Source organism: Drosophila subpulchrella, chromosome X, assembly GCF_014743375.2.
Source record: "Drosophila subpulchrella strain 33 F10 #4 breed RU33 chromosome X, RU_Dsub_v1.1 Primary Assembly, whole genome shotgun sequence".
Lineage (NCBI taxonomy): Eukaryota > Metazoa > Arthropoda > Insecta > Diptera > Drosophilidae > Drosophila > Drosophila subpulchrella.
The window spans coordinates 18,519,127-18,541,888 of NC_050613.1; the positions used below are offsets into that span (position 1 = coordinate 18,519,127).

General features: G+C 38.1%; 2 protein-coding genes across 13 annotated transcripts in view; one reads left to right on the top strand and one right to left on the bottom strand.

Annotated features, from left to right (window-relative positions):
- LOC119558020 (diacylglycerol lipase-alpha) overlaps positions 1 to 22,762 on the bottom strand; it is a 31,581-nt gene that overhangs the window by 5,697 nt on the left and 3,122 nt on the right. For 8 of the 12 annotated variants that reach the window (XM_037871137.1, XM_037871141.1, XM_037871140.1 and 5 more), the window contains exons 3-13: positions 5,568 to 5,662; positions 5,376 to 5,482; positions 5,217 to 5,321; positions 5,046 to 5,147; positions 4,399 to 4,576; positions 3,898 to 4,317; positions 2,976 to 3,500; positions 2,764 to 2,905; positions 2,597 to 2,701; positions 2,398 to 2,525; positions 427 to 450 (exon numbers count right to left, since the gene is read on the bottom strand). In XM_037871137.1, the coding sequence (XP_037727065.1) occupies positions 427 to 450; positions 2,398 to 2,525; positions 2,597 to 2,701; positions 2,764 to 2,905; positions 2,976 to 3,500; positions 3,898 to 4,317; positions 4,399 to 4,576; positions 5,046 to 5,147; positions 5,217 to 5,321; positions 5,376 to 5,482; positions 5,568 to 5,662 (1,931 nt within the window). Of the gene's footprint in view, positions 1 to 112; positions 121 to 426; positions 451 to 2,397; positions 2,526 to 2,596; positions 2,702 to 2,763; positions 2,906 to 2,975; positions 3,501 to 3,897; positions 4,318 to 4,398; positions 4,577 to 5,045; positions 5,148 to 5,216; positions 5,322 to 5,375; positions 5,483 to 5,567; positions 5,663 to 22,762 lie in introns of those variants that run through there. The other 4 variants (XM_037871143.1, XM_037871139.1, XM_037871147.1 and 1 more) reach the window with 2 other exon arrangements.
- Positions 11,161 to 12,560, top strand: LOC119558022 (galactose mutarotase). The gene has a single exon (XM_037871149.1). It carries the CDS (start codon positions 11,225 to 11,227, stop codon positions 12,401 to 12,403), a length of 1,179 nt encoding a protein of 392 aa, XP_037727077.1. The 5' UTR covers positions 11,161 to 11,224; the 3' UTR covers positions 12,404 to 12,560.

Genomic DNA, 22,762 nt, shown 5'->3' on the forward strand with positions numbered 1-22,762 from the left:
ATTGTATTATCTCATGCAACAAAGATTAACCAAAACTGGATGATGAGGAACTCTTCTAATAGAATATATAGAACTATGGAATTCTCGGACTGCCACTAGTCAACACACAAACCAAACAAGCTAAGACACAGAGAAAGTGTGCGAAAGAGAGAGAGAAAGAGATAGAGGGCGAGCACAAACACGGGCAGAGTGGGATAGACATATGTAGACAGAGAGAGACAGGAGAGATAGATAGAGACGGAGATCGAGTTGAGTTACTGCAGCGCTGCTCAAGCTCTTCTTCTTCTTTCAATCTTTTGGATGCGTGTGCTCGTATCTGAATCTGTTATCTGTGTGCGATGCAATTTGTGGCTGTGTGTGTGTGTGCGTTGGGTGTCGCTGTAGGTGTCGGTGGGTGGGTGTTTCTGTATATGTGTGTGTGCCTACCTCCAACCACTGTCGTATTTTTGCCTGAAAAACATTTTGGTAACATTATTTTCTTGTCTCATTGACGGGGTTTTGGGACTTTGGGGCAAACAGAAATCGACCAAACACCAAACGTTCAGCAACACAAAACATAACTAAACAAGAGAAACCAAAGTAACAGAAACGATAACTAGTGAAAGTTCTCGCTCAAGAACTCCGCCGACCATTAAATCGTTATTCTATCTGAAATGTTATAGGACCTTTTTCTCTTTTGCTAACACATACAAGATTTAAGTTTATTTAAAAGGGCATTTTTATATATTATTAAACACCAAAATAATAATAAAAACCTGTTCCTAAGTCTTCATGTCGGGAAATTAGTTTATCGTAATGTTGTATGTTTGAAAGTATTTTATTAAAAAAACAAGGAAGAACGCTATAGTCGAGTACCTCGACTATGAGATACCCGTTACTCAGCTAAAGGGACCAAAGGAAAATGGAGATATGCAAGCAGCAAAGCGAGATTGAAATGCGCCACCTACCGGCGGTAGACAGATTTAAGCGTTGTGGGCGTTAGAGTGGGCGTGGCAAAGTTTTTTTTGAATCAATCGATAGGTATTGACAAGACCAATACATTTCAGTTAAAATTTTTTATCTAGCATGGAAATTGTGGGCGCCACAGGCTTGGGCGGTTTGTGGGCGTTAGAGTGAGCGTGGCATATTCGCGTGACAAATTTGCGCTGCGCTCAAGCCTACGAAATATAAATCTGAAATCCCATTTACTTATCTTTGATATTTTCCGAGATATCCGCGTTCATATTTACGATTTTTTGAAGTTTGTGGGCGGTTTGTGGGCGTAAAAGTGGGCGTGGCAAACTTTTTTTGGGTCAATCGATAGGTATTGATGAGAATAATACATTTCAGTTAAAATTTTTATTCTAGCATGAAAACTGCAGGAGCCACAGTTTTGGGCGGTTTGTGGGCGTTAGAGTGGGCGTGGCACTCTGCTGAAACAAACTTGCGCTGCGTAAGAAGCTCAGGAATCTGCACGCCTAATCTCAATAGCCTAGCTCTTATAGTTTCCAAGATCTCAGCGTTCATCCGGACGGACAGACAGACGGACAGACGGACAGACGGACAGACGGACAGACGGACATGGCTAGATCGACTCGGCTAGTGATCCTGATCAAGAATATATATACTTTATGGGGTCGGAAACGCTTCCTTCTGCCTGTTACATACTTTCCGACGAATCTAGTATACCCTTTTACTCTACGAGTAACGGGTATAAATATTTCAATAAATTCTACCCGAAGAAAACCGTTTAACTTTCTAAACTGACAATGGCTTGCTCTATTCTTCAACTCAATCTTAAACATTTAACAAATAGGTGTCAATTAAATGTCTCTCTCCCTACGACTAATGGAATTTATCATTCAAAATTTCTTTCTTAAAACCGTATCTGTGGGAATTCTAGACGGCCCTACACACATTCTGTAAGTAATCGAGTTACAGCCAACCCAACGAAACGGGTCACTTGTGAACTTAATAATTGGAGCAGCACGTTCCAGCCATAAGTCACGTGGGTATGTCAATTCATGGATGACAATTAGAGGCCCGACCTCAATAGAGAGTTCAGTGCCCCCCACCCGTGTCGATGACGAGATCATCTGTATCTATACATCTCTCTACAAATGGGCGAGGCAATATAGTCCAAGCCGCAGACCTGACGTCATTGCGAATGAGTCAGTGGCGGATCGGCTTGACTGCGACGATAAGCCGCTGGTTATCGCACCTCAATTAGCACAGACCTTGGCCAGAGGCGGATCTCGACTTTTGAATTTCGAATCGCGAATCAAACAACAAAACATCAACAAATAAATCAGGTTGTGGGTCAGGAGGTCAGGAGGGTTGCGAGATCGAGGAGGAAACAAATGCGGATGCGTCCGGCTGTCGCACTTATTTCCATCTCGACAAATTCCGGCTACTCACTCGTCGGGTTTGGGATGGTGTCGCACTATGTGGATGATGCGACCGGGCGGATATAAGGGCTGGTGCAGGGTTAAAGCTATCGAGCTGTCCGTGGGATGGGCGCTGGTCGAACGGGCAGTGCCGCGCTCCTAAAAATATAGAGTAAACCCATTCAGTTAATACCCTGTAAAGGGGGATCATCGTCTGTGGTTCTACATACCTCCTGGTACTGATTGATGTGCGTGTCCTGGCCGGACATGTTGACCACAGAAGTGGGCTCCGGTCCACAGCCACAACAGATGACCGAACAGGAAATGGTCTTCCACTAAAAAATATAAACAGAATATTAAGCACATATCGTTGAGTATTTGGATAAGGTAAACTTACCTTGGGATCCACACTGCGCTGAATGGCATTGATGAGGTCCGCTCGCAAGGCTTCCATTTGATTGAGACCGATGCGCGGCACCACGTCCTTGCCCAGCACCACCGAGGTGATGAACGACTTGGAGTACTCCACGGCGGGCATACTAAAACAGAACAGAGAAACATGACCAATGTAGTACTGGAACGCAGGTTCTGTATAGTGGACCAACCCACCTGAGCAGACCACCGGGCGGAGAGTAACTGAAGCACTGGAGCGTCGGATGTTCAGGCTTCAGGAGTATGGCAAGTATGGCCGCCGTGCCGGCGCCCAGGGAGTGACCGACCAGGACCAGGTCAAAGGTGTGCGTCTGGCGATCGGGATTCCGCTGCAGTGCCCTCTCGATGAGGTTCTCCTCCTGCAGCTTGTTGCGTATATAGATCGCCGCCTGCACCATGCCCTTGTGGGCCAGCCAATCGTCACGCGGCGGCTGCAGCGGCAGAACTTCGCCCTCGGCATTCAGATCCGTGAGGATGTCCTTCATGCCGAGGGTGCCACGTATGCTGATCACCACCGCCCGATGGGTGTAGTCGACGGCCACAAAGAAGGGCGTCTCGCCCACGTCCACGTGGTAGGTGGCATAGACGATGTCGATGTCGCCCATCTGGAGCGTCTTTTTCAGCGCCGCGTAGTTGCACAGGCAGCAATTGTCCCGGATAACCTCCGTATCATCGCTACTGCCGCAACAGCAGCCAAAGCATCTGGAAATAATATTTAGAAGGGATAAGAGTTAGATATGATGATCAATTAAAATATAAATTCGGTGATGTCTAAGGTATCTTCTATATATTTAAAATTCTAGGGCGAAAAAAGCAAGAAAAAACAGCTCTATGCAATCTATTTTCTGTTTATATATTAAAAAGGATCCTATAATTTTAAGAATCAATGCAGAGCCCAATATAATACACGTACAGAATTATATTTTCTTCCAGGTATTCTCACTATCTTGTGATGCATCTTCTTTTTATAAGCTTTTCATACATGTGAATATTATGAGTAAGTAAGGATTGTTAAGGAATAAAATACAATTTGTATCCCACTATAGATGTTATGTACCACCATCCTTCTATTGCCATGTTTCCATTAGCCATTACTCACTTTAGTTCCGGCACCAAATGCCACATCTTGGTTCGATTGTTGATCACGTACATGGGCCAGCCGTAGGCGCCCTGGGCATAGTACATGTAGTGGATGACCGTCTGAAAGAAGTCGTAGTTTTTGGCATCGTTGAGTGCTAGGAACTGGGTACGTTCCGTGATGGGTACGCCGCTGAGGAACTCGTAGGTCCCATTCTTGCGCTGCCGCACGATGGCCTCGCGTTCCAGCCGCTGGAATTTGCGTAGCAGGACGAGACCGGCAACCACATCCGATGGCACCACGTCCAGTTCCCGGAAGAAATCGCTCAGCAGGCGGGCAATGTCGGTGAATGAGTTCCGGTTGCGTTCCGAGGAGCCCATGCAGCAGAAAAGCAGACGGCAGCGATGGTCCCAGCTGTCCTGGTAGGCTCGCATCACTTTTCTGTGGGTTTGTGGTATGAAAGGGATTCATTTGTAAGAGTTCTATGGTATTCCTATGATTCCTCAATGGAAATAAACCCACCTTTGCCGCCAGTTACGGTTCATACTGTTGCTTCTTTTATAGTTGAATCGAGACTCCGTTTCGCGCATTGATCTCTGGTACTTCTTCATCTTCACCCAGGATCTTCCGGCAGCATCGAAAGTGCACCATATAGTGATGAGGGTGATCACCACCAGAGCCCAATTGCAGATGATAATGGCTGAGGGAAAGTAATAATATTAAAGATGAGGTAAAAAGTATTGTTAAATTAAAATTCTGTACTGGTAATGTATAATATAATACCTAAGCAAGAATATTTAGAATATAATTGGAGTATTTAAGAATTTAAATGGAACATTTAAGAATATAAATGGAACATTTAAAATATGAGTGGAACATTAAAGAATATAAATGGATAATTGTAATTGCACAAGCTATTTACATAGAACTGGTTCTATTAAAGCAAGCCAACTAAATGTACTAATAGTATACATCAAGATATTAAAGACCCTTTTCTAGCTATAAATATAAACGTTATAATTGAATGTTCCGGTTATTGTAATAGAAGTTCATAAATTAAAACCATTAACCAGTTTTAAACAGAGGATAAGCTGGTACTTAAGAATACTAAGTTTACACTAAGAAATATTTTTTAAAAATGTGTGTATAGCCCTATATATAAAACTCACCAATGTAGACCTTTTTGGGATCATCGATGGGTGCGGTGGTGTAGTAATGCCCCAGCCAAACGGAGCCCACCGCCAGCCAGGCAATATCGAACAGTATTACCACTGAAATTAACCAAATAATATAACAAGTGATATGCTGGAAATATAAAGTGATATTCTATGACAACTTACAGCTCTTGAGATATATCCAGATGTTGATAGAGTTGCGCGCCTCGGCATCTAGAATACTGCCACGCATCGAGATCACACATATACCTATTTCTACACATATTGAAACTGCAAATGGATTTATCAAGACCGTTTCCATTGAATTCTAAAAAATGTACTTACAAAATAGTATCAACAAGTAGCCTATTAGATGGTAGAACAATAATTTTACGCTTAAAATTTGTGTATTATACTCAAAGATAACCAACGAGACGCTAACAATCACAAAACTATCACAAAAAGGAAAAAAAGAGCAAGGAATATATTGATAAAGAGTTAGGTGGTTAGGAGAAAATTTGGTATGCGTATACTTACCATATAAAATGAATCGTCAGGAGAAATGCGCCCGGCACCACGAGATCATCAGAGCCCACAGACCAGCGACGTCTGAAGACCACAAGTCCAGGCATCTGAAATGGTCAAAAATAGTAGATTAGTTTAAAGTCAATTAAGCACATTCTTAAATCTAACGTAGGTATGACTGCAACCTAAGCTAATGAAAATGTAACTATTTTAGGGGGCTATGTATTTTTGATTTATTTTATTTTAGCATATAGTTTTAAGAATACCCACACAAAAAATCACTAATTGGATCTTTAGAACACAAGATAATTAATTTGTTTGCTAAAAATCTCTGTACTTTAAGACACTTAAAACAGAATTTAAATCAAACGTTTCTTTCATAAAGCAAAATCCCAGAAATGTATCTTATTCCATGGTACAAGTGAATATATATAACCCCTTAAACATTAAAAAGATTAGCTGCTCTACCAAGAAATTATAAATATAGTACACTTATCAGTACCTTAGTAGATTACGTTCGCAGAAACAAAAGGCACTTAAGCTGCACAGCCCAAACATGGCCAATAAAGAAGTCAACACTGCGTAGGAGTGATAAACTAGAATTAGCTGGGGGTATCGCTCAAACGCAATGTCTTACAGCACAGATTTTTTATTTTAATTTTGCAACCTTGAAAAAGAAGCTAAGCAGTAGCTAAGCATCCCATGACAACGGGCACAGCTGTTTGCCTGATAAAGCATCCAGCTGGATGGCCAGCAATTTGCCCTCTTGGCGTTTTGTGAGCTCCTGATCCAAATTGTAATCCCTCTGGAAAATCAGGGGCAGCCCTAGCAGTGTTCAAATGCTAACTGGCAGTACAGTCATGCCTGCATGCAAATATGCAAAGCCAACGACTTTGGACAGCCTAAGGTTCCGCCACCGCCCACTGAAACCCCCCTTTTTCGTCTCCATCAACCAGTGCAATGTAAAGCAAAGCATAATCAGGGTTAGACATGAGCAGGGCGTGCTAAAAAGGGGGGCAAATAAAACTACACAGCAAGAAAATGCAACAGCATTAGTTTCCCATCTTCACCCACCATCATTTAAAAATTATTCGTATTTTAAAAAGATTTTAAAAGTTTCGAAATGTCCATATAGTATTATTACTTCATACTGAGTTTCCTGTTTTCACCTACGCTCATTTTAAAATGATTCGTAATTGAAAGCACTTTGAAAGTTCGAAAAGTATTATAAAATATATCAAATATTAATATATATTAAAAAAAAAAAAAAATGTTGTACTTAATATAATGATTTTATGTTTATGGTTTACAATGCTTTTCTCATAAGCAGTAATTTTTATAGATCAGCTATTTGGGTTATTACAACCAACACTTGTTGGCATGTTTTAAAATATTTCACTATATTTTCAAATTCGATCTACATAGTTTATAGCATTTTAAAGTATTAACAATCCCCCGAATTTTTTTTTTAGTTTTTTTGGTTTTTTTTTTCGTACCGTATCTTTTTAAACATTTTCTCTGCGTGCAACAACTTGTTGGTGGGGTTGTGAGCCATCATGTTCGGGATACCCCACCATAATCGCCGGCTTGACATTGCATCGAGGTCCGATAAGGCGGTCCCAACATGGGATTCGTACAAGGGAATGCATGCTGATATTTGCATATCCGGACCGGGATTAACTAGAATGGCTAATGACGCCAAGACATGAGAACACCTATCAGGCACGAAAGTGCCAGCCAAATGATTCATAGTCTTAATCGGTGGCATATTCAAAGACTTCGAATCAATTGTGCTAAATCACCATTAGATATTACATTCCCAAACATATCGCCAGTGCCTCATTTATAGACTTCTGGAGGCCCCGAGACAGCTAAATATGTTTACGAGTTCAGTCAATATAAACACAAACAAGCTGGTAATAAACTTGTTGAGTGCCTCAACTAGAACTGAAAATCTATAGATCTATATACTAAACACCTTGAAATTTGCAACTTTTTATATGCAAATATAAAAATCCTATTATACATATAGTAACCACCTTGAAAATTTTAACTTTTTATACATATATATAAATAATCTACCTGTTGTTTAATAATAACTTGTTCATATAACCATATTAAATCAATTAGTAGGCTCTTACTATTTCCGAGTTGTATAACAAAAGTCATTAAGTAATCGTTGATTAAATACAATTAGCTTATCCATTAAAACGTATTTATCATATTACACATAGAGAATTGCTTCACGATTGAAAGGATTTACATACCCAAGTCAGGCCATCTTGGCAGTGTATAAAAGAAAATCGCAATATGTATAAACAAACTATCAATAACAAAAACATCAACATGGAAAATTTGGAACAGGATTTGAAAATTCTTTAAATATTTTGCCTTGACTGCGTTGTTAAAATCGTTCTTGGCTGACTTATCGCTGTTTTATAGTTCAGGATAATCAAAAATGAGATTTTCTTATATCAAAATTGTTAATAAATGGTTTTATTTATTTTTTTATGTACTACATTTAGCGGCTTTAGGAAAACATTTAGTTTTGGCTGTTTTATATGGTTTTGGAATTTGTAAATTTTTGTGTAGTAGGCTAAAACACGACATACAACTAAATAATATTCTGTTGTCTTTAAATCTTAGCAAGTAAAGCAAAGAATACTTGATATTACGCAGGAATACCTTCTTTTCAAATTTGTTGTAAAGCTCATTTTAATGGTATAGTTTATCCAGTTCCATATAAAAATGAATTATTTATTTCCTTTTTAAATCTAGTTGACGTGCATGTTTTTACATTAAACATTTAAGCCTTAGTCCCAGTACACATCAATCTTAATTTATGTTAGTAATCGTTCATTCCATAGTTTATTCTTAATCCTAGTACCTTTCGATCTTAATTATAACAACTGTTTTTTCTGCTAGGGAGAGAACATCGTGATTGGTGATTTAAATTGCTGACCTTTGTGGAGATACATACGTTCGTATCTACTGTTTGTCGACAGATTTTATTCTGGCCATATTTATCATCTTCCCGAAAGCTAAAAGTTCAAGCTCCGCAATTTCAAGGCTATAGATCCAACTAACGGCAACGGCTCTTATCGGCAAACATTTACCTTTAGAAATAGCAAAGGTGAAGCCACTAAAAGCTCCAAAGGCCCGATGACATTGGCATTGGCCCCGCTGAACTTTGCCCGACTATGGACGACTGTGACGATGTGAATGTGAATGTGAATGCGAATGTGAATGCCGATGTGGCTGTGAATGTAGATGACGAGCCATGATTTTGCATTTATTTGCACACCATTCAGCCACCCATTTTCCGTATGGCCAATGAGCCATGATATGGAATATGGAACCGAACCGGGGACATGGACAGAAAGAACAATGACGAAGAAGCCGCTGGCAACTCGAAAACCCATTAGACCAACTGCAGGTATGTAAGGTCATTATGGCCCACTCTTTTCGCTCTGTGCACTTGGAGAAATGCCTAGGTAAGATAACCTGATTTCATCATTCTAGATTAATTAAGTTAGGTTAAAAACACTGTATTCACTCGACAATTATTATAGCTTCTAGTATTGAACATCTATTAGTATTATTAAAGATTTGAGTCATAAGTTAGCTATGATAAATATTAATATTCCATATATTTCAAATACCTAAGTATGTTTCACTCGAAAAATACTATTTACTATACTTTAACTACTTCATCGCTTTAGTTGTAATGTTAATGATAAATGATATGTCTGCAAATGTAAGATTGATCTTATACAATGTATCCCAAGAATTTGTCAAATAACCCAAAGTAACTATGCATAGTGAAAGGGAACATCTGAACTAGCAGTTATTTATTAATTAGTATTCCATATATTATATAGTTATATAAATATTTATCGCCTAAGAAATACTATTTACAAAACTCCTTTATCACTTTAGTTCAACTTTTTCCAATAATGGTGTGTCTGTAATCGTAATATTAATCTTAAAAGTGTATCCAAAATATTTGTTGACTAACCCACATTAGCTAAGCCTAGTTAAAGATATATATTGAATCAGTTGTTTTTTATAAATGAGTATTCCTTATATTTTATAAAAATACTTATCGCCTGAAAAATACTTTTTACTTTACTTTTTCGATTAAAGGTGTATCTGTAATCGTAACATTGATCTTAACAAATATATCTCAGATATTTCTTAATAAACCAACACTATATACCCCCAATTTATTCCAGTGTAGTGCGAAAACCACGCAGCTGTCGAAGAAGCCGTAATGCCATAATGGGGCGAGGGCAGAGTAATTGATGGCAATTACTCTTTTGTTCTGTCTCCGTCATATATCGCAGCGCATTCAATTATTCAGTTATTGCCATTATAAATGATGATAATTCCTGTCACGGTTATTGGCTAAATAATGATCCGTACTTTGCTTATTTCGCACCAATTTTTGATTAGATTCTGGATGGTGTAGCTTGCTGCTTGCTGTTAGTTCTTGGTTGGCAATTCGTGGTCCCAATAAATCACACACCTGGATCGTTCTTTTATGTTCGTGCAGCGGCGGGTCTGGAAACCCGGGAACAGGCCCCTCCCGATAAGATAGTCCCAATGCAAGCACCACCATCGGAGGAACTTATCAACCTTGAGGGAGGGTACTATGTACATACGTACACAAACAAAGGTGACATGCACCCATCGCCGCCACTCGGATTCAACAAATTGCCCCGATATCATCACTTGGTAAACAGCCTTGATGGCTGCAATTAACAACTGGATTTATGATAAGCCCTTAAACATCTTTTTTAGCTACACTTGAAGTTCTGAGTGGATCGGTAATATGTTTTAACAAGCCAGGAAATTGCAATTGTGTACATTTACTTGTATCTGCATTTAAAAAGGTCATTATATCAACAGCATATATTTTATTCATCGAAGTCCTTGAAAATGTAGGATTCGTTTTTCCATGGAATTTTCAATGTTGATTTGGACAGCTTTTATCGGAATTTAACTTGAAATCAAATCAATATAAACATCAGAATCAATTAATTCACTGAAACGAATTTATTCCCTGTACTCAACTAGCATAAAGTTCATGTCGAAATTCTCAGAACTTTTGCAGCCAATAATTATTATCTTTCCTTTGCTTCGCACTTTGAAATGCCAGATTTTTAGTAACTTTTACGCTGTGTAACAGATTAATTGCAATTTGGTTCAAGTTTAAGCCAAACGAACTTCGTCAGTGAACCAAAAATTATAAATTCATTTATATAATGCAATTTAATTCATTTAATAATACCTTCCTTTAATTATATACCAATTGATTTTGCTTAATTGGTTTTAAAAACACTCGTAAAATTAAGACCAACTTATAATGTGACATTTTTCATTGAATTTTAAGGTGGCTAAAAGTATGCAACAATATATTTTAAGCCAAGAAGTACGATCAAATCACGTAGAGTAACGGCTATACTTTATTTACTGCATACTTTTAGACACCTAAAATTACTTTAAAACGGGCCTTGAAAACCCTAGTGATTTGTTGGCACCTCCAATATCTAGTTTCCCCTTTTTTTTTTTAGATAACTTTGACAATATTATCAATCAGACTTTCACAAAGAAAGACTAAATAACTTGTTGACTAAATTCAAAATTAAACACTATTACCCCGAATTATGGTTAAGGTTGTGGAGGACATTTTCGGGATTGCGACCAATCCGTTTACCAAGCGGGCACAGGTGATTCGTCGCTATACAATGACCAACACCAACCGCCTGTCCGTGTCCATCATCCAGTTGGGGGCCACCATCCAGAGCATCCAGGCCCCGGATGCCTATCACCAGTTGTCGGATGTGGTCTTGGGATTCGACGACATAGCCGGTTATGTGAAATACAGGAACTACAAGTTCGGTTGCACACTTGGTCGGGTCACCGATGTGGTGGGCAACGGAGAGTTCATCATGGACGAGCGACGGGTGATTGTGTCCAAGAATCTGGGCCATAAACACCAAATGAACGGTGGCTTCGTGGGATTCGACCAGGTCATTTGGGATCTGTATATGAAGCGACCGGATGGCGTTACATTGCGGCATGTCTCGCAGGATGGACACGAGGGTTTCCCCGGCACCCTGAGCATATTCATTCACTTCACCATCGACGATGACAATCGGTTCTTCATACGCATCGAAGGCACTACGAATCAGACCACGCCGGTGAATATATCCAATCACATTTACTTCAATCTAGCCGGTCAGACGACTGGTATCAAGGGTATATTCGATCATCAAATCAATATTGAAGCTATGGAAACGATGGATACTTCTGGTGGCGATGGTATTCCCACGGGGAGGTTCAAGAGCGTTAATGATTCCGTATACGATATCCGATTACCGGTATTCATGGGCGATCGAGTGCGTCAGTTTGTGGAGAGACCGGTGAAGGGCTACGATGTGTGCTATGCCCTCGATAAGGAGTTTGATTCCAATATAACCCGTTATGTGGGCCGATTTCTGCATCCAGAATCGGGACGCTTCATGGAGATCTTCAGTAACCAGCCGAGTGTGAAATTCTCAACTGCCAATAATTTCCCACAGGAACCCCTTGGTGATGAGCCCATTTTGGGTAAAAAGTGCACCCGCTATTGGCAGCATTGTGGTTTTAGTTTGCAACTACTCAACTATCCGGATGCTGTCAATCAGCCGGATTTTCCACGCATCTTCATCAATCCGGGGGAGCATTACTTCCATGAGACGATCTATCATTTTGGTGTTCAGGAATCGTGGAAATGTTGCGCAGATCCCGAGGAACTGGAGGCCCTGGGCGAAGAACCACTGAAACGACCTTCAGTTCACTGACTGCTTGTACAGGAAAGCTTTTTGAGAAGCGCGGAGAAGGGCTCCCCTTTTTGATAAGTCCCATGACAGGCGTAATGAAGGTGTGATTTGTCATTTTGGTAAGATTGTGATTGATATGGGTATTTTCAAAGGAAATTCCAAAGGAATTGATAAAGTATAATATAATTCCAAGTAAATGAAGTCATTTCTGATGGCAATAAATTGCTTTAAATCCTATTTCTGTATTTGCATATAAATTCCAATAAGTTATGAACAGGAAAACATAATCAAGAGCCTAACAAGCGTCAGGAATTTGCGCTCGTGTGGTTAATTGAACTGAATGTTTGCCAGTAAATGCTTCACATTTCCTGGAAACTCATGGCGTAACCAGTGCTTGTGAAGGCCAAATGAAAATGCCCTCGACCATTCACCGAATTATCAATTTGGCCTGCTCACTGGGGCATTGGCAAATGTATCTCTCTTCAGTTCAGATGAAAGATTTGCAAATATGCCGAAAAAAAGAAGACGGAAAAAGAAACAACGCACTTGGCCCGCAGGAAACTCGACGTTTATAGAGCTCATCGAGCGACCCTCGAACATGAAAATGCTGCTAATGGGGCATCTGGCACGTTTTTGGATCGATTGAAAATGTAACCTGATGTTTTGTGTACCCCAGATTGTTGACTGTTTGCTTTTGGTAATACTAAATTTAGCACCGCCGCTTGCGAATCCATTTACTTAAAGTCTATAAAAAGCGAACACCGCCGGACGGGGAATATCGATCTAAATTTAGATGCTTTGGACCGCTGCTTTAGCCCCGTTGCGCATTGGTGTTTAGTGGCGCTAAGGGGCCGTTTTCCGCATATTTCGCAATTCGCAATTGAATTTCCATCTCTCTCGCTTATTTCGCTGCAATTTGGAATAAATTATCCATATTTTAGCCCCTTTTTGGGGACACAGGCATAGGCACAAAGGTAAATGGGCACACTCACACACTTACTCACCCACGGAAACTGCAGTCGCCCCCAAGGGGTTAATTGCACTGCCCTCCCGCTTCCGCCCATTTTACTTTTCACTTTCCCCTCGTCACCGTTTTTGAATAACTCTATAAACCCAGGCCGTACTCTCTGATTGCGGTTTCCACTTCCTTTTTGGTCATATTATATAGTTTCAGCATTCGCGTGACGTGCTCCCTTCCAAGCAATTAAAAAAAAGTAAACCTGCCCCAAAAATAAAAGGAAAAACTTACAAAGGGATATGCACTTTCAGAAAAAAATTGCACCGTAAAATGGTAAATAAATGGATTAAACGAAATTTTTTTAAACCTTTTTTTTGTATAGCAAGAAAAGGAATTTTACTCAATTATAACTTTTTCTGAAAATTGTGAATATTAAATGGGTCTTTTATATGGATCCCATATATAGATTTCGTGTATAGCTTTTGCTTTAATTAGATCAGGAAGGTTGGGAAAAAATGTAAGTGCTATATTTTAAGATTTTTTTTTGTATAGAAAGGGAAAAATCTCCCATTTTGCTGGAACTTTTTTCTGAATGTTTGTCAAGGGTGTCGACCAGGTCGACCGGACGGAAAGGGTGGGTGGGTCAGGTCGGTGGGCTGTCGGGTGGTAGGGAAAACAGCGAGCCTGCGCTTTGAGAAAGGTAAACACACATAGGAGCCCGGCAGTTCGGGGGATCTAACAAGGGGGTTTGCCAGCATTTTCGCCAACGAGCCGCTAATGTTACGCCCAGCCCCTCGAAATGGGTTTTTTTTTCTTCGGGCAGGTGGTCAGGTATTATATGATATGACACACTCACAGCAGCCAGTATATTTGGTAAGAAATATATATAGAAAATAGCAAACGTTCAAATAGAATAGCACTTTTAGTTCATTATAATTAATCGTAGTGTTATTTTCCCTTGTAGTATTATATTATCTAACAGTAAAAATTCTGAATTCCAGCTTTGAACTTTTCTTTTTTTCTAAATGAAGTCATATTTTAATTTATATTTATTATCAACCAAACGATGATTCATAAAAAACTCGCATTATCATCGCTACCAAAAAAAAACATTTCAGATGCTGCTAGTTGATTAATCTACGCTTCATATGTAATATAAATACTTTCCATCGTGTTATTACTAATCATCTTGTCTTGATGCCATTGAAACTGATTGACAGTCTATTCGAAAGCCTTGATAAATTGTATTTAATCAAGAGCTTCTACAAAATGATAACCGATTCTGAGAATACATTTTAAAAATATCTTTAGCCAGGTTGCGTTCTATTATTCAATCTCAAAGGAACCAATTTGGTGTGACCTAAATTCTGGACTTGTGTAACGGCAATCAGGCCGTAGATCTATGACACCGATGTCTCTGTCAATATATATGGCACATCGGCGGCTGATTGACAGCCCCATCACTAGCACCATTATCCATCACTCCGTGGCGGCAAAGCCTTTGTGCTATTTGTTGCAATAGGATCAGAATCGCACAAAGCCCCAACCCCGACAAAGTTATGCACGATATACACACACGCCTCTTTTGCCATATAAACATATATGTTTTTCACATATATATATATATATATATCATCTATAGGACGGGTATATCCTTTGTCTGTAGGTGGGAAATGCGTTGGCGGTGGAGGGGAAAGCGGGTTGGTTGGGAAAACTAGGGAAACCGGGGGGGTCGCGTCATAAAAACAATGTCATCACAAGGCAGCGTGTCGGACGGAAATCAACTAAAAGGCCAATGCCAGCAGCACTCGCAGTCTCACAAAGTGCGAAAGAGATGGAAACTGAGCTCCAAGACAGAGACGGCAAGTGTGGGGCGGGAATGGGATGGAGATAGGGCGCCCGATGGCAGCGGCAAAAGTTGCGGCAGGAACCGAACAAGAGCAAGAACAAAAACCAAAAGAAAGTTTTATGACAATAATGACGAGCCCCGTTTAATGACGATAAAGATAAAGGCGATGATGTGGATGAGCCAGAGCGAATGTATCATATAAAATATAGCGTTGCATATGCCAAGGGTACACTTCAAATCGAAAAAGGTGAGCTTTTTTTTTAGCTATTTGGGGTAGTTTTTTTGGTGACCCATATATATAAATTAAATGATTTTTAGTGAACTCAAGGTCACCGTTGGTTATATTTAACATTTCAACACGCTGTACTTAACCGAAATAGAAAACATCTTGAAATCGCAATTTAGTTAAAATACTAAACTCACTGCACTATTTGGTATTTTTGGGAATTTACCTGATCCAACGCAATATGAATTTTATAACATCCTAATAAGCGGAACTCGATTTAACTAAAGAATGAAATTTAATAACGATGCTATAGAACTCAAATAATCAAGTGTACAAATGGTTTATTTTATTTCAAGGAGCTATTTAGTGAGCATAAATACCAAAGAATGCTCTAGTTTAAAACGAACTTGGGGAACCTATTTCGTTTTATTTCTTAAGTTCTGGCAGGACTGAAAATGAGAACTATAAACCAGAAAGCGAATGGCTATCCGTCTCAGTCGCTTTTCAGTTCGTTTAGTTTGGGTTGCTGCTGCCGCTTGATGACGGGACAGAAAAGCCAGCGAGGAATGCTGTTCATTTGACATTTTTAACCAATTTCCCAGTGTGAGTGGTTTTTCGTATATACTAGAAGAAGATTGGAGTCACACAACAAGCAAACTTCTCTGTATTTTGTGAGAGCTTTTCATTGCTTTGCATCTTTAATTTTCGTTTGCCCGCCCTTCTTTTTTTATCGCATTTTGGTATTTATGTATTATATCTAATGGAATGTGGCGAAAGCTTAAAGGAAAAGCCGGAAAAGGAAGGAAAATGGTAGCGGGACATAGATAAAGGGCAGGCAGGAAACACGAAAGGAATGCTGCTGCCGGCTCTTGATTTTTGCCCAAAAAAAAAAATAGAAGGAGTTACAGCATGAACATAAATTAAAAGAATGCTGGCCCTAGACTCTCAAATTTAATTAGGGGTTTTCTACTATTTATTTATCGCAGGGCAAGGAGCCATTAAAAATGCCACAAATAGCAAGCTGGAGTTGAATATTCTCAACGATTAAAAAAATACACCCAAAAAAAAACAGAAAGTTAAGGCAGTATTAAAATTAAAGTATAAATTCAAGACGAAATAATATAGAGTCCATACTTTATAGTTTCTTTTCTATATTGAAAAGTCTAGAATTTGGATTTGTGGAATTATTTTTAATATAATTTTTATACTATTTTCAGATTAATACATTGGAAAATATAAATTTAATACTCTTCCTATCTGAGACAACTTAATACTTAATAGTGTAGAACTAATGTAACAATAGTTGTTTTTCTAAGACTATTTTCTTCAGTGTAGACCTGATGAAATAGGATCTTTAATTTGCTTACCCTTGTGGAGCGTTTTATATTTTCTGTCGGTAGTTCGTAACTAAGTGCTCTCGATGATATTTACTTGCTTACTGTAAGAACTATATTGAAATATTTCCTTTTTATACGATTTGGGTATAATTTTTGTTGTTTTATCAACATAGGATGCGTAAGTCAGCACAACTACATGAAATAGAAACTAAAGAAATTCTTGAGAACTTGCGTCGTTTGTTTCGGACTTTTTGTTTTTGATGCTATCGTATTGACGATCTTTGTATTTTATGATTAGGGACGAGATTTTGATATTTGGTGATTCTATGGGCGGGAGTTCTCAACTAACATTAAAGGAATTTTATATTTCCAGTGAAATAGTGGTATTTCTAAGTTACTTGATATGTGGGAATTTTTCGGTACGATGTCTCATTCATAAAGATGGCGTGAAACTATCACAAATAATGATATTTACTCTCCTTATTTGTTTTTCATTAAAAACCCATCACTTTCATGCTTCTCCACATTAATTCCAGTAACGCATTGTTTGCAAGCAATCATATGTTGTTGTTAACCCATGTTGAAAACGATGCGCCCACTCAACGATAATTATAAAATGTAATTAAAAACACACCATCATCAATGTTTCGCCCCCAAGGAGGAGAAAGAGGAAAGGGGTGAAAGTGTTACTCCACTTTTATTTAGGAGAAAACAACAAAAAGGGGTAAAAAGAAGGAAATATACACACATAGTGTGAAATGCATGCGTGCAGTATAAACAATAAAAAAAGAAAGTGGGGGAAGGCAGCACTCACACATCCACAAACAAACACTGAAAGAAAAACAAAGGCAATAGCAAAAGCTTCTTAAGACGTTAAGAAAGCCTTTGTTTTCTGACTCTATTGTTATTGTATTTGTTGTTGCTGCCAACGGAGGAAATTGCACAGGAAGAAAAACTAATCAAGTATGTTTTCAAATTGAATAAATTTCAAAACCTTTTTAAATGTTTTTAATAACCAAATTTTATGTGACAAACAATTAGAAAACATACCATTTTAGAATAGAAGAACATTAATACATTTAAAAGTGTATTATACCATTAAATCGGTTTTAAATAAAATTTAAAAAACACTTTTCTTAAATGGAACTAATACAAAAAACTTTCAATAAATTAAAACACATTGAATATATATACAAAATTTGATTTTAAGTACTGACAATATAAAATCATTTTATAAGGGATCATATTTTTTCGTGCAGAAATAAAGATGCTAAGATTGGTAGAGGGGGAGTAGAAAAGACGACGTGTTGAGTGCCACAATTTTCATCTTTCTGTCTTCTCTCTTTTGCGGCGGCATTTTCTCCGCAGGCTGTACGAAAAAAAAACAATAGAAAACACCATATAGTCAAGTTTCTCGACTTTAAGATACCTCTAATTCATGGCATTGCTATAAAGTTCCATATTCCTCTTAAACACATTTCCACTCAAACAATATACCCTTTAATTCTAATACTAACAGGTATTAAAACCTAGATGAAGCCACAAGACAGGAAGAACGCTCCAAACTTCTAGAGCCTGCACAAATATGGAATTGTTTGCCAAACAATTTGCCAAACAGAATAAATCCGGCAACAAACCAGGTACAAAAAACTTTTTTATTTAAGTGGAACACTTGAAAAAATAATTTATCTTTGAAAATGGATCTTTAAAAACTCAGAACAAATTAAAATTCAAAAAAGATTGTAGTATCAGCTACCATTGCTGATGCAAGGATGATCCCTTTTGGAACATTTAGAACACACAGAAAATTAAAAATAGATACTATCGCATCGAAACTAATCAAGGATCGTATAAGATCAAAATATTATTTTCTTGATTTTGAGTGTGGTAGATAGTGAGACATAAGAAGAAGACGACGAGGTCGACTGAGACCGGTTTGGCAAAAGATGGTGGTGAGTTTTCCAAAGTTCACGCGCGGTACTACTCACATACACACACCTACCTACCCACCCATCTTTGGCTTTTCTTTCAACAACCCTCCTCAAATTTTACTGGAGCATAGAGAAAACGCGTGGATGACACACAATGGCAAGAACAACAAATAACAATACAGTGCACTCCCGATACAGTGAAGCCAACGAGACTGAATAATATTACAAATATTCTAATAGTTCAACAATATCAGATGAGGAATCTTTTTGGAATATGGATACTTTGTGTTTTTAAATGTTGGATACCAACTTATTCAACATTTTCATTCTGAACTGATGTGGTACGCTGTACGTGTGCCGGCAGAGGAAAGGCAGAGCTATTCCTTAGCTATTCCGCTGATTTATACATATGTACTTCCTAAGAATCAGCGGACTGGCTTTTTGGACTTACTAATGGATTAGATCTAGTTTAGGTTACTGTGTGTGTGGCGGCAGAGCTCGGGCAGACAACAAATCATATCGCACAAGGTCGTTGCCCTCTGCTGTTGATTTAATCACAAGAATAAATTCCAAATTAAAGTATTTTGATTCCACAAAGCCGACTTTTACTGGTATAAATAAAAGTGATCACAAAGTGATTACCAGTAATTTCAAAAAATGAGAGTAAGAGAGTTTTCAGATGACACATTGGAGGGAGTACTGTAATCACAACGAGGCCAAAGAAGACGATTTTCATTCCGGCACAAACAAAATCCGCTAAAACTCGCCGATGGCCGAAGCGGTGGATGATGATGGGTGGTAAGGTGGGTGGGTGGTTGGGTGGCTGGGTGGTGGTATGTCGGTAAGGTGGCACAAGTGACGCTTTCGCTTATGGCGACAGCCTGGCAGCTTTGACATTTGCATGTGTATTATGCGTGGCCCTCTGGGCATGTGTTTGTATGGGGAGTTTCCCCCTCGCAGATGGGGAAAATCCTTCAAAGTTCAGAAAGACAGAACAACAGGCAACAAAATCATCGTCATCGCCATCGCCAAGTTTGTGCATCTTTTTGTTCACTTTGAGAGCAAGACATATGGACAGATGGTCAGAAGGACAGCAAGACAGGAAGGCACCCTTGACATTTTCCAATCAGGCTTTTGGGCGCTGAGATTGGTTATTCGGATGGCCATCTGATCCAGATATAGTGATCAATTACCGACTGAGCTAGATAACACAATTGGCCTTCAAAGTTCAATAGTTCGCAGGGAAATCAACTCAAGCAGTCAAACTTAAGGCATTTAAGCTAAGCATTTGGAAATTGAACTTGACAAGCTGATGGATAAATGTTTATTTTGAGAGGTAACTCAAGAAGGTTTACTAATTGTCCCAGCTTTAAAGGACAAAATTAGGTAAAGTATTCTAAAGCTATTTGGGAAATTCCCTTGGATACGGTTTAAAAATTTGTAATATAGGGAAGAAACGTTTTTAAGCTTTGCGAACAAGCTGGTCTTGTGAAAAATGATTATAAAGAGCGTTAGATATATTATAATACTTATTTTAACTTAAGCATACTTTTTTGTTAAGTTCCAAAGGTATAAAATAAAACAAATTAGGGGAATTTTTAATTTAAGAAAGAGACTTCTTTGTAATCTTTATAAACAACCTAGTCTTGTGAAACAGCATTTTATAGAGCTTTAGATATATCTTAATGTATTTCATGTTCGGTATAATTTTTCGTAATGTTCCCAAGCTAATTCTTGCTAAGATTTTAAATATAAGGAAGAGACAACGTTATAATCTTTATGAACAACATGTCTTGTCAGAGACCATAATATATTTTACACATTATACCAGGAATTACTTTGTAATATAAAATCTATTTAAAGTTATTTATTGCATCCCGAACTCTGCTAAACAGGTCTTTGTGGTTCAGCCAAGATTTATCGGCTCATTCCAACCGCTTGTCTGGTTGTCAACGCATCCGTGGGTTGTGTCCCACCATGGGATGTGGCATGGATAACCTCCAGCTTCATCTGCAGTTCAGCCCAACCAGTACAGCCAACTCCAGGGGCAAAGTGGATCACTGAAAACTGAGACCGAAACTGAAACAACACACGTTGCCTGTGCACACACATACTATATGTATTCCATATTCGGCAATCCTTCGTCGGTGAATCCTCCTTCGCAGTTGCGGAAGTTGAGAAGTTCAGGGGGCTGCTGCTGCTGCTGCTGCTGATGCTCCTGCGGTTGTCGTCCCCAAAAATAACTAACCCCCGAGGAGATGAGATAGGAAAATAGGAAATCGGAATGCTTGGACATGGACAGGCAGCCACAGAAACACACAGGCCACACCGGCGACGGAAAAATCAACGAATACGGCTGGGTTTTTCGGCTGGCGGCTGCCCTGCCCTTTTCCATTTTCCCACTGGCAGGCGCCAACCACCCCCGAAAATTGCCACCCACCTTGCTTACACACAGGAAAATGATGAAACAATTTTTGCGACCATAGGCACGTACGTTTTATTCGCAATTACTCATTTTTGGAAGTATAAATTATGTTAAGTCTATGAATTAGGTATGAATGTATTCAAATATTCAATGGTATAATACTAATGGTAAAATACCAATGGTAAAATACCAATAATAAAATACCAATGGCAATATACCAATAGTAAAATACCAATGGTAATATACCAATGGTAAAATACCAATGGTAAATTAAAAACATTCCTTTTAGGAAATTTTAAAAAACAAGAGAATTGGTAATTTAAAAAATACTTTCAGCTTGTTTAATATTTTTTTGAAAGTCAAGTTTACAGTTTACTCATATACTTATTTCTGTGTACTTTAAGGCATTTCTGGCGGCACTCGAAAACAGCCTAGGCGAATTTTTTGGTTATTTTTAGTACTCTTTGTTAAATTCTTTTTTTTACCCCCCACTACGTCTGTCTTTCCTATTTGTTTTTCCCATTTCTTTTATTTTGCTGTCTCATTCTGGTAAACGTTAATTTCAATTTGAAAAATCATTCACACTTGCAGCAATTCGAAGCTTTTAAATTCAGCATTGGGGATGACTTTTTATGGCCAGAAATCGTTATCATTCGAAAATGTGGGGGTTGGTCTAGACCTCGAGGTTTTAAAGTTTCCAAGACAACCCAATGAGGGGATGACTTTAATCTATCGTTTCATCGAGGACTCACAAAAAGAGGGATATTAATTTAAGTGCACACATAGAGTGCACAGGGATTAACCAAAAGTCTAAAAAGATTTTCCAATTGAATTTAATACTTTAATTCTTTTTAGAAAAGACTTGAATTTAAAAAAACTTTTTTCATTCAAATGTATGTGATTCTTTCAACAACCTACCACAATTAATTTGGCTAATAGGAGAATTTTCCTTGCCATTATGTAATAGAACCAAGTGAATTATTTTCTGGAACGAGGTTCGCCCCATCCCCACCGACTGTCAAACTTTGAACTACATTTCTAGTTTCGTTTCTTTTTGTGTGTTTATTATGCTGTGTCTACAATTTGGCAAAATTACAAACTAAACAGTAAAATCAGCAGTGTGTGTGTGTGACAGACTGAAGCAGTAAATATATATAGATGAGTGTATCCAGATGGAATATGAGTATATAGTACACAGAACAAAAATATTACCCTTATTATAAAGCATTTTTGTTATTCCTTTTTTAATTCCTTGCAGCTTTAATTTATATTTAAAAGCAAGACACTACTGTTTTAGTAATGAAAACATTTTTTAGGAATTTAACTTAAAATGACATGATCTGGCTTTATTTTATAAGATACTTTTATAAGTAAAATAAAAAAATATACAATTTTAGGAATTATATTTTGATTAATACATTTTCTTTTTCATCCAAATGTTTTTAAATAAAAACAAGGCAATACTTTTAAAGTAATACAAATATTTTTCTTAAGAATTTAAGTTAAAATAACATGAAATGGCTTTTATTTTATAAGATTAAATATGATATTTAAAGTAAGAAAATTAACCATTTTAAGAACTATTATTATTTAATATTAAATATTTGAAGTGTTTGATCAGAAAGTTTTTATATATTTTTTATAATAATGAAAA

Coding starts and splice junctions, on each gene's coding strand:
- LOC119558022 (XM_037871149.1), top strand. CDS start 11,225: ATGGTTAAGGTTGTGGAGGACATTTTCGGGATTGCGACCAATCCGTTT.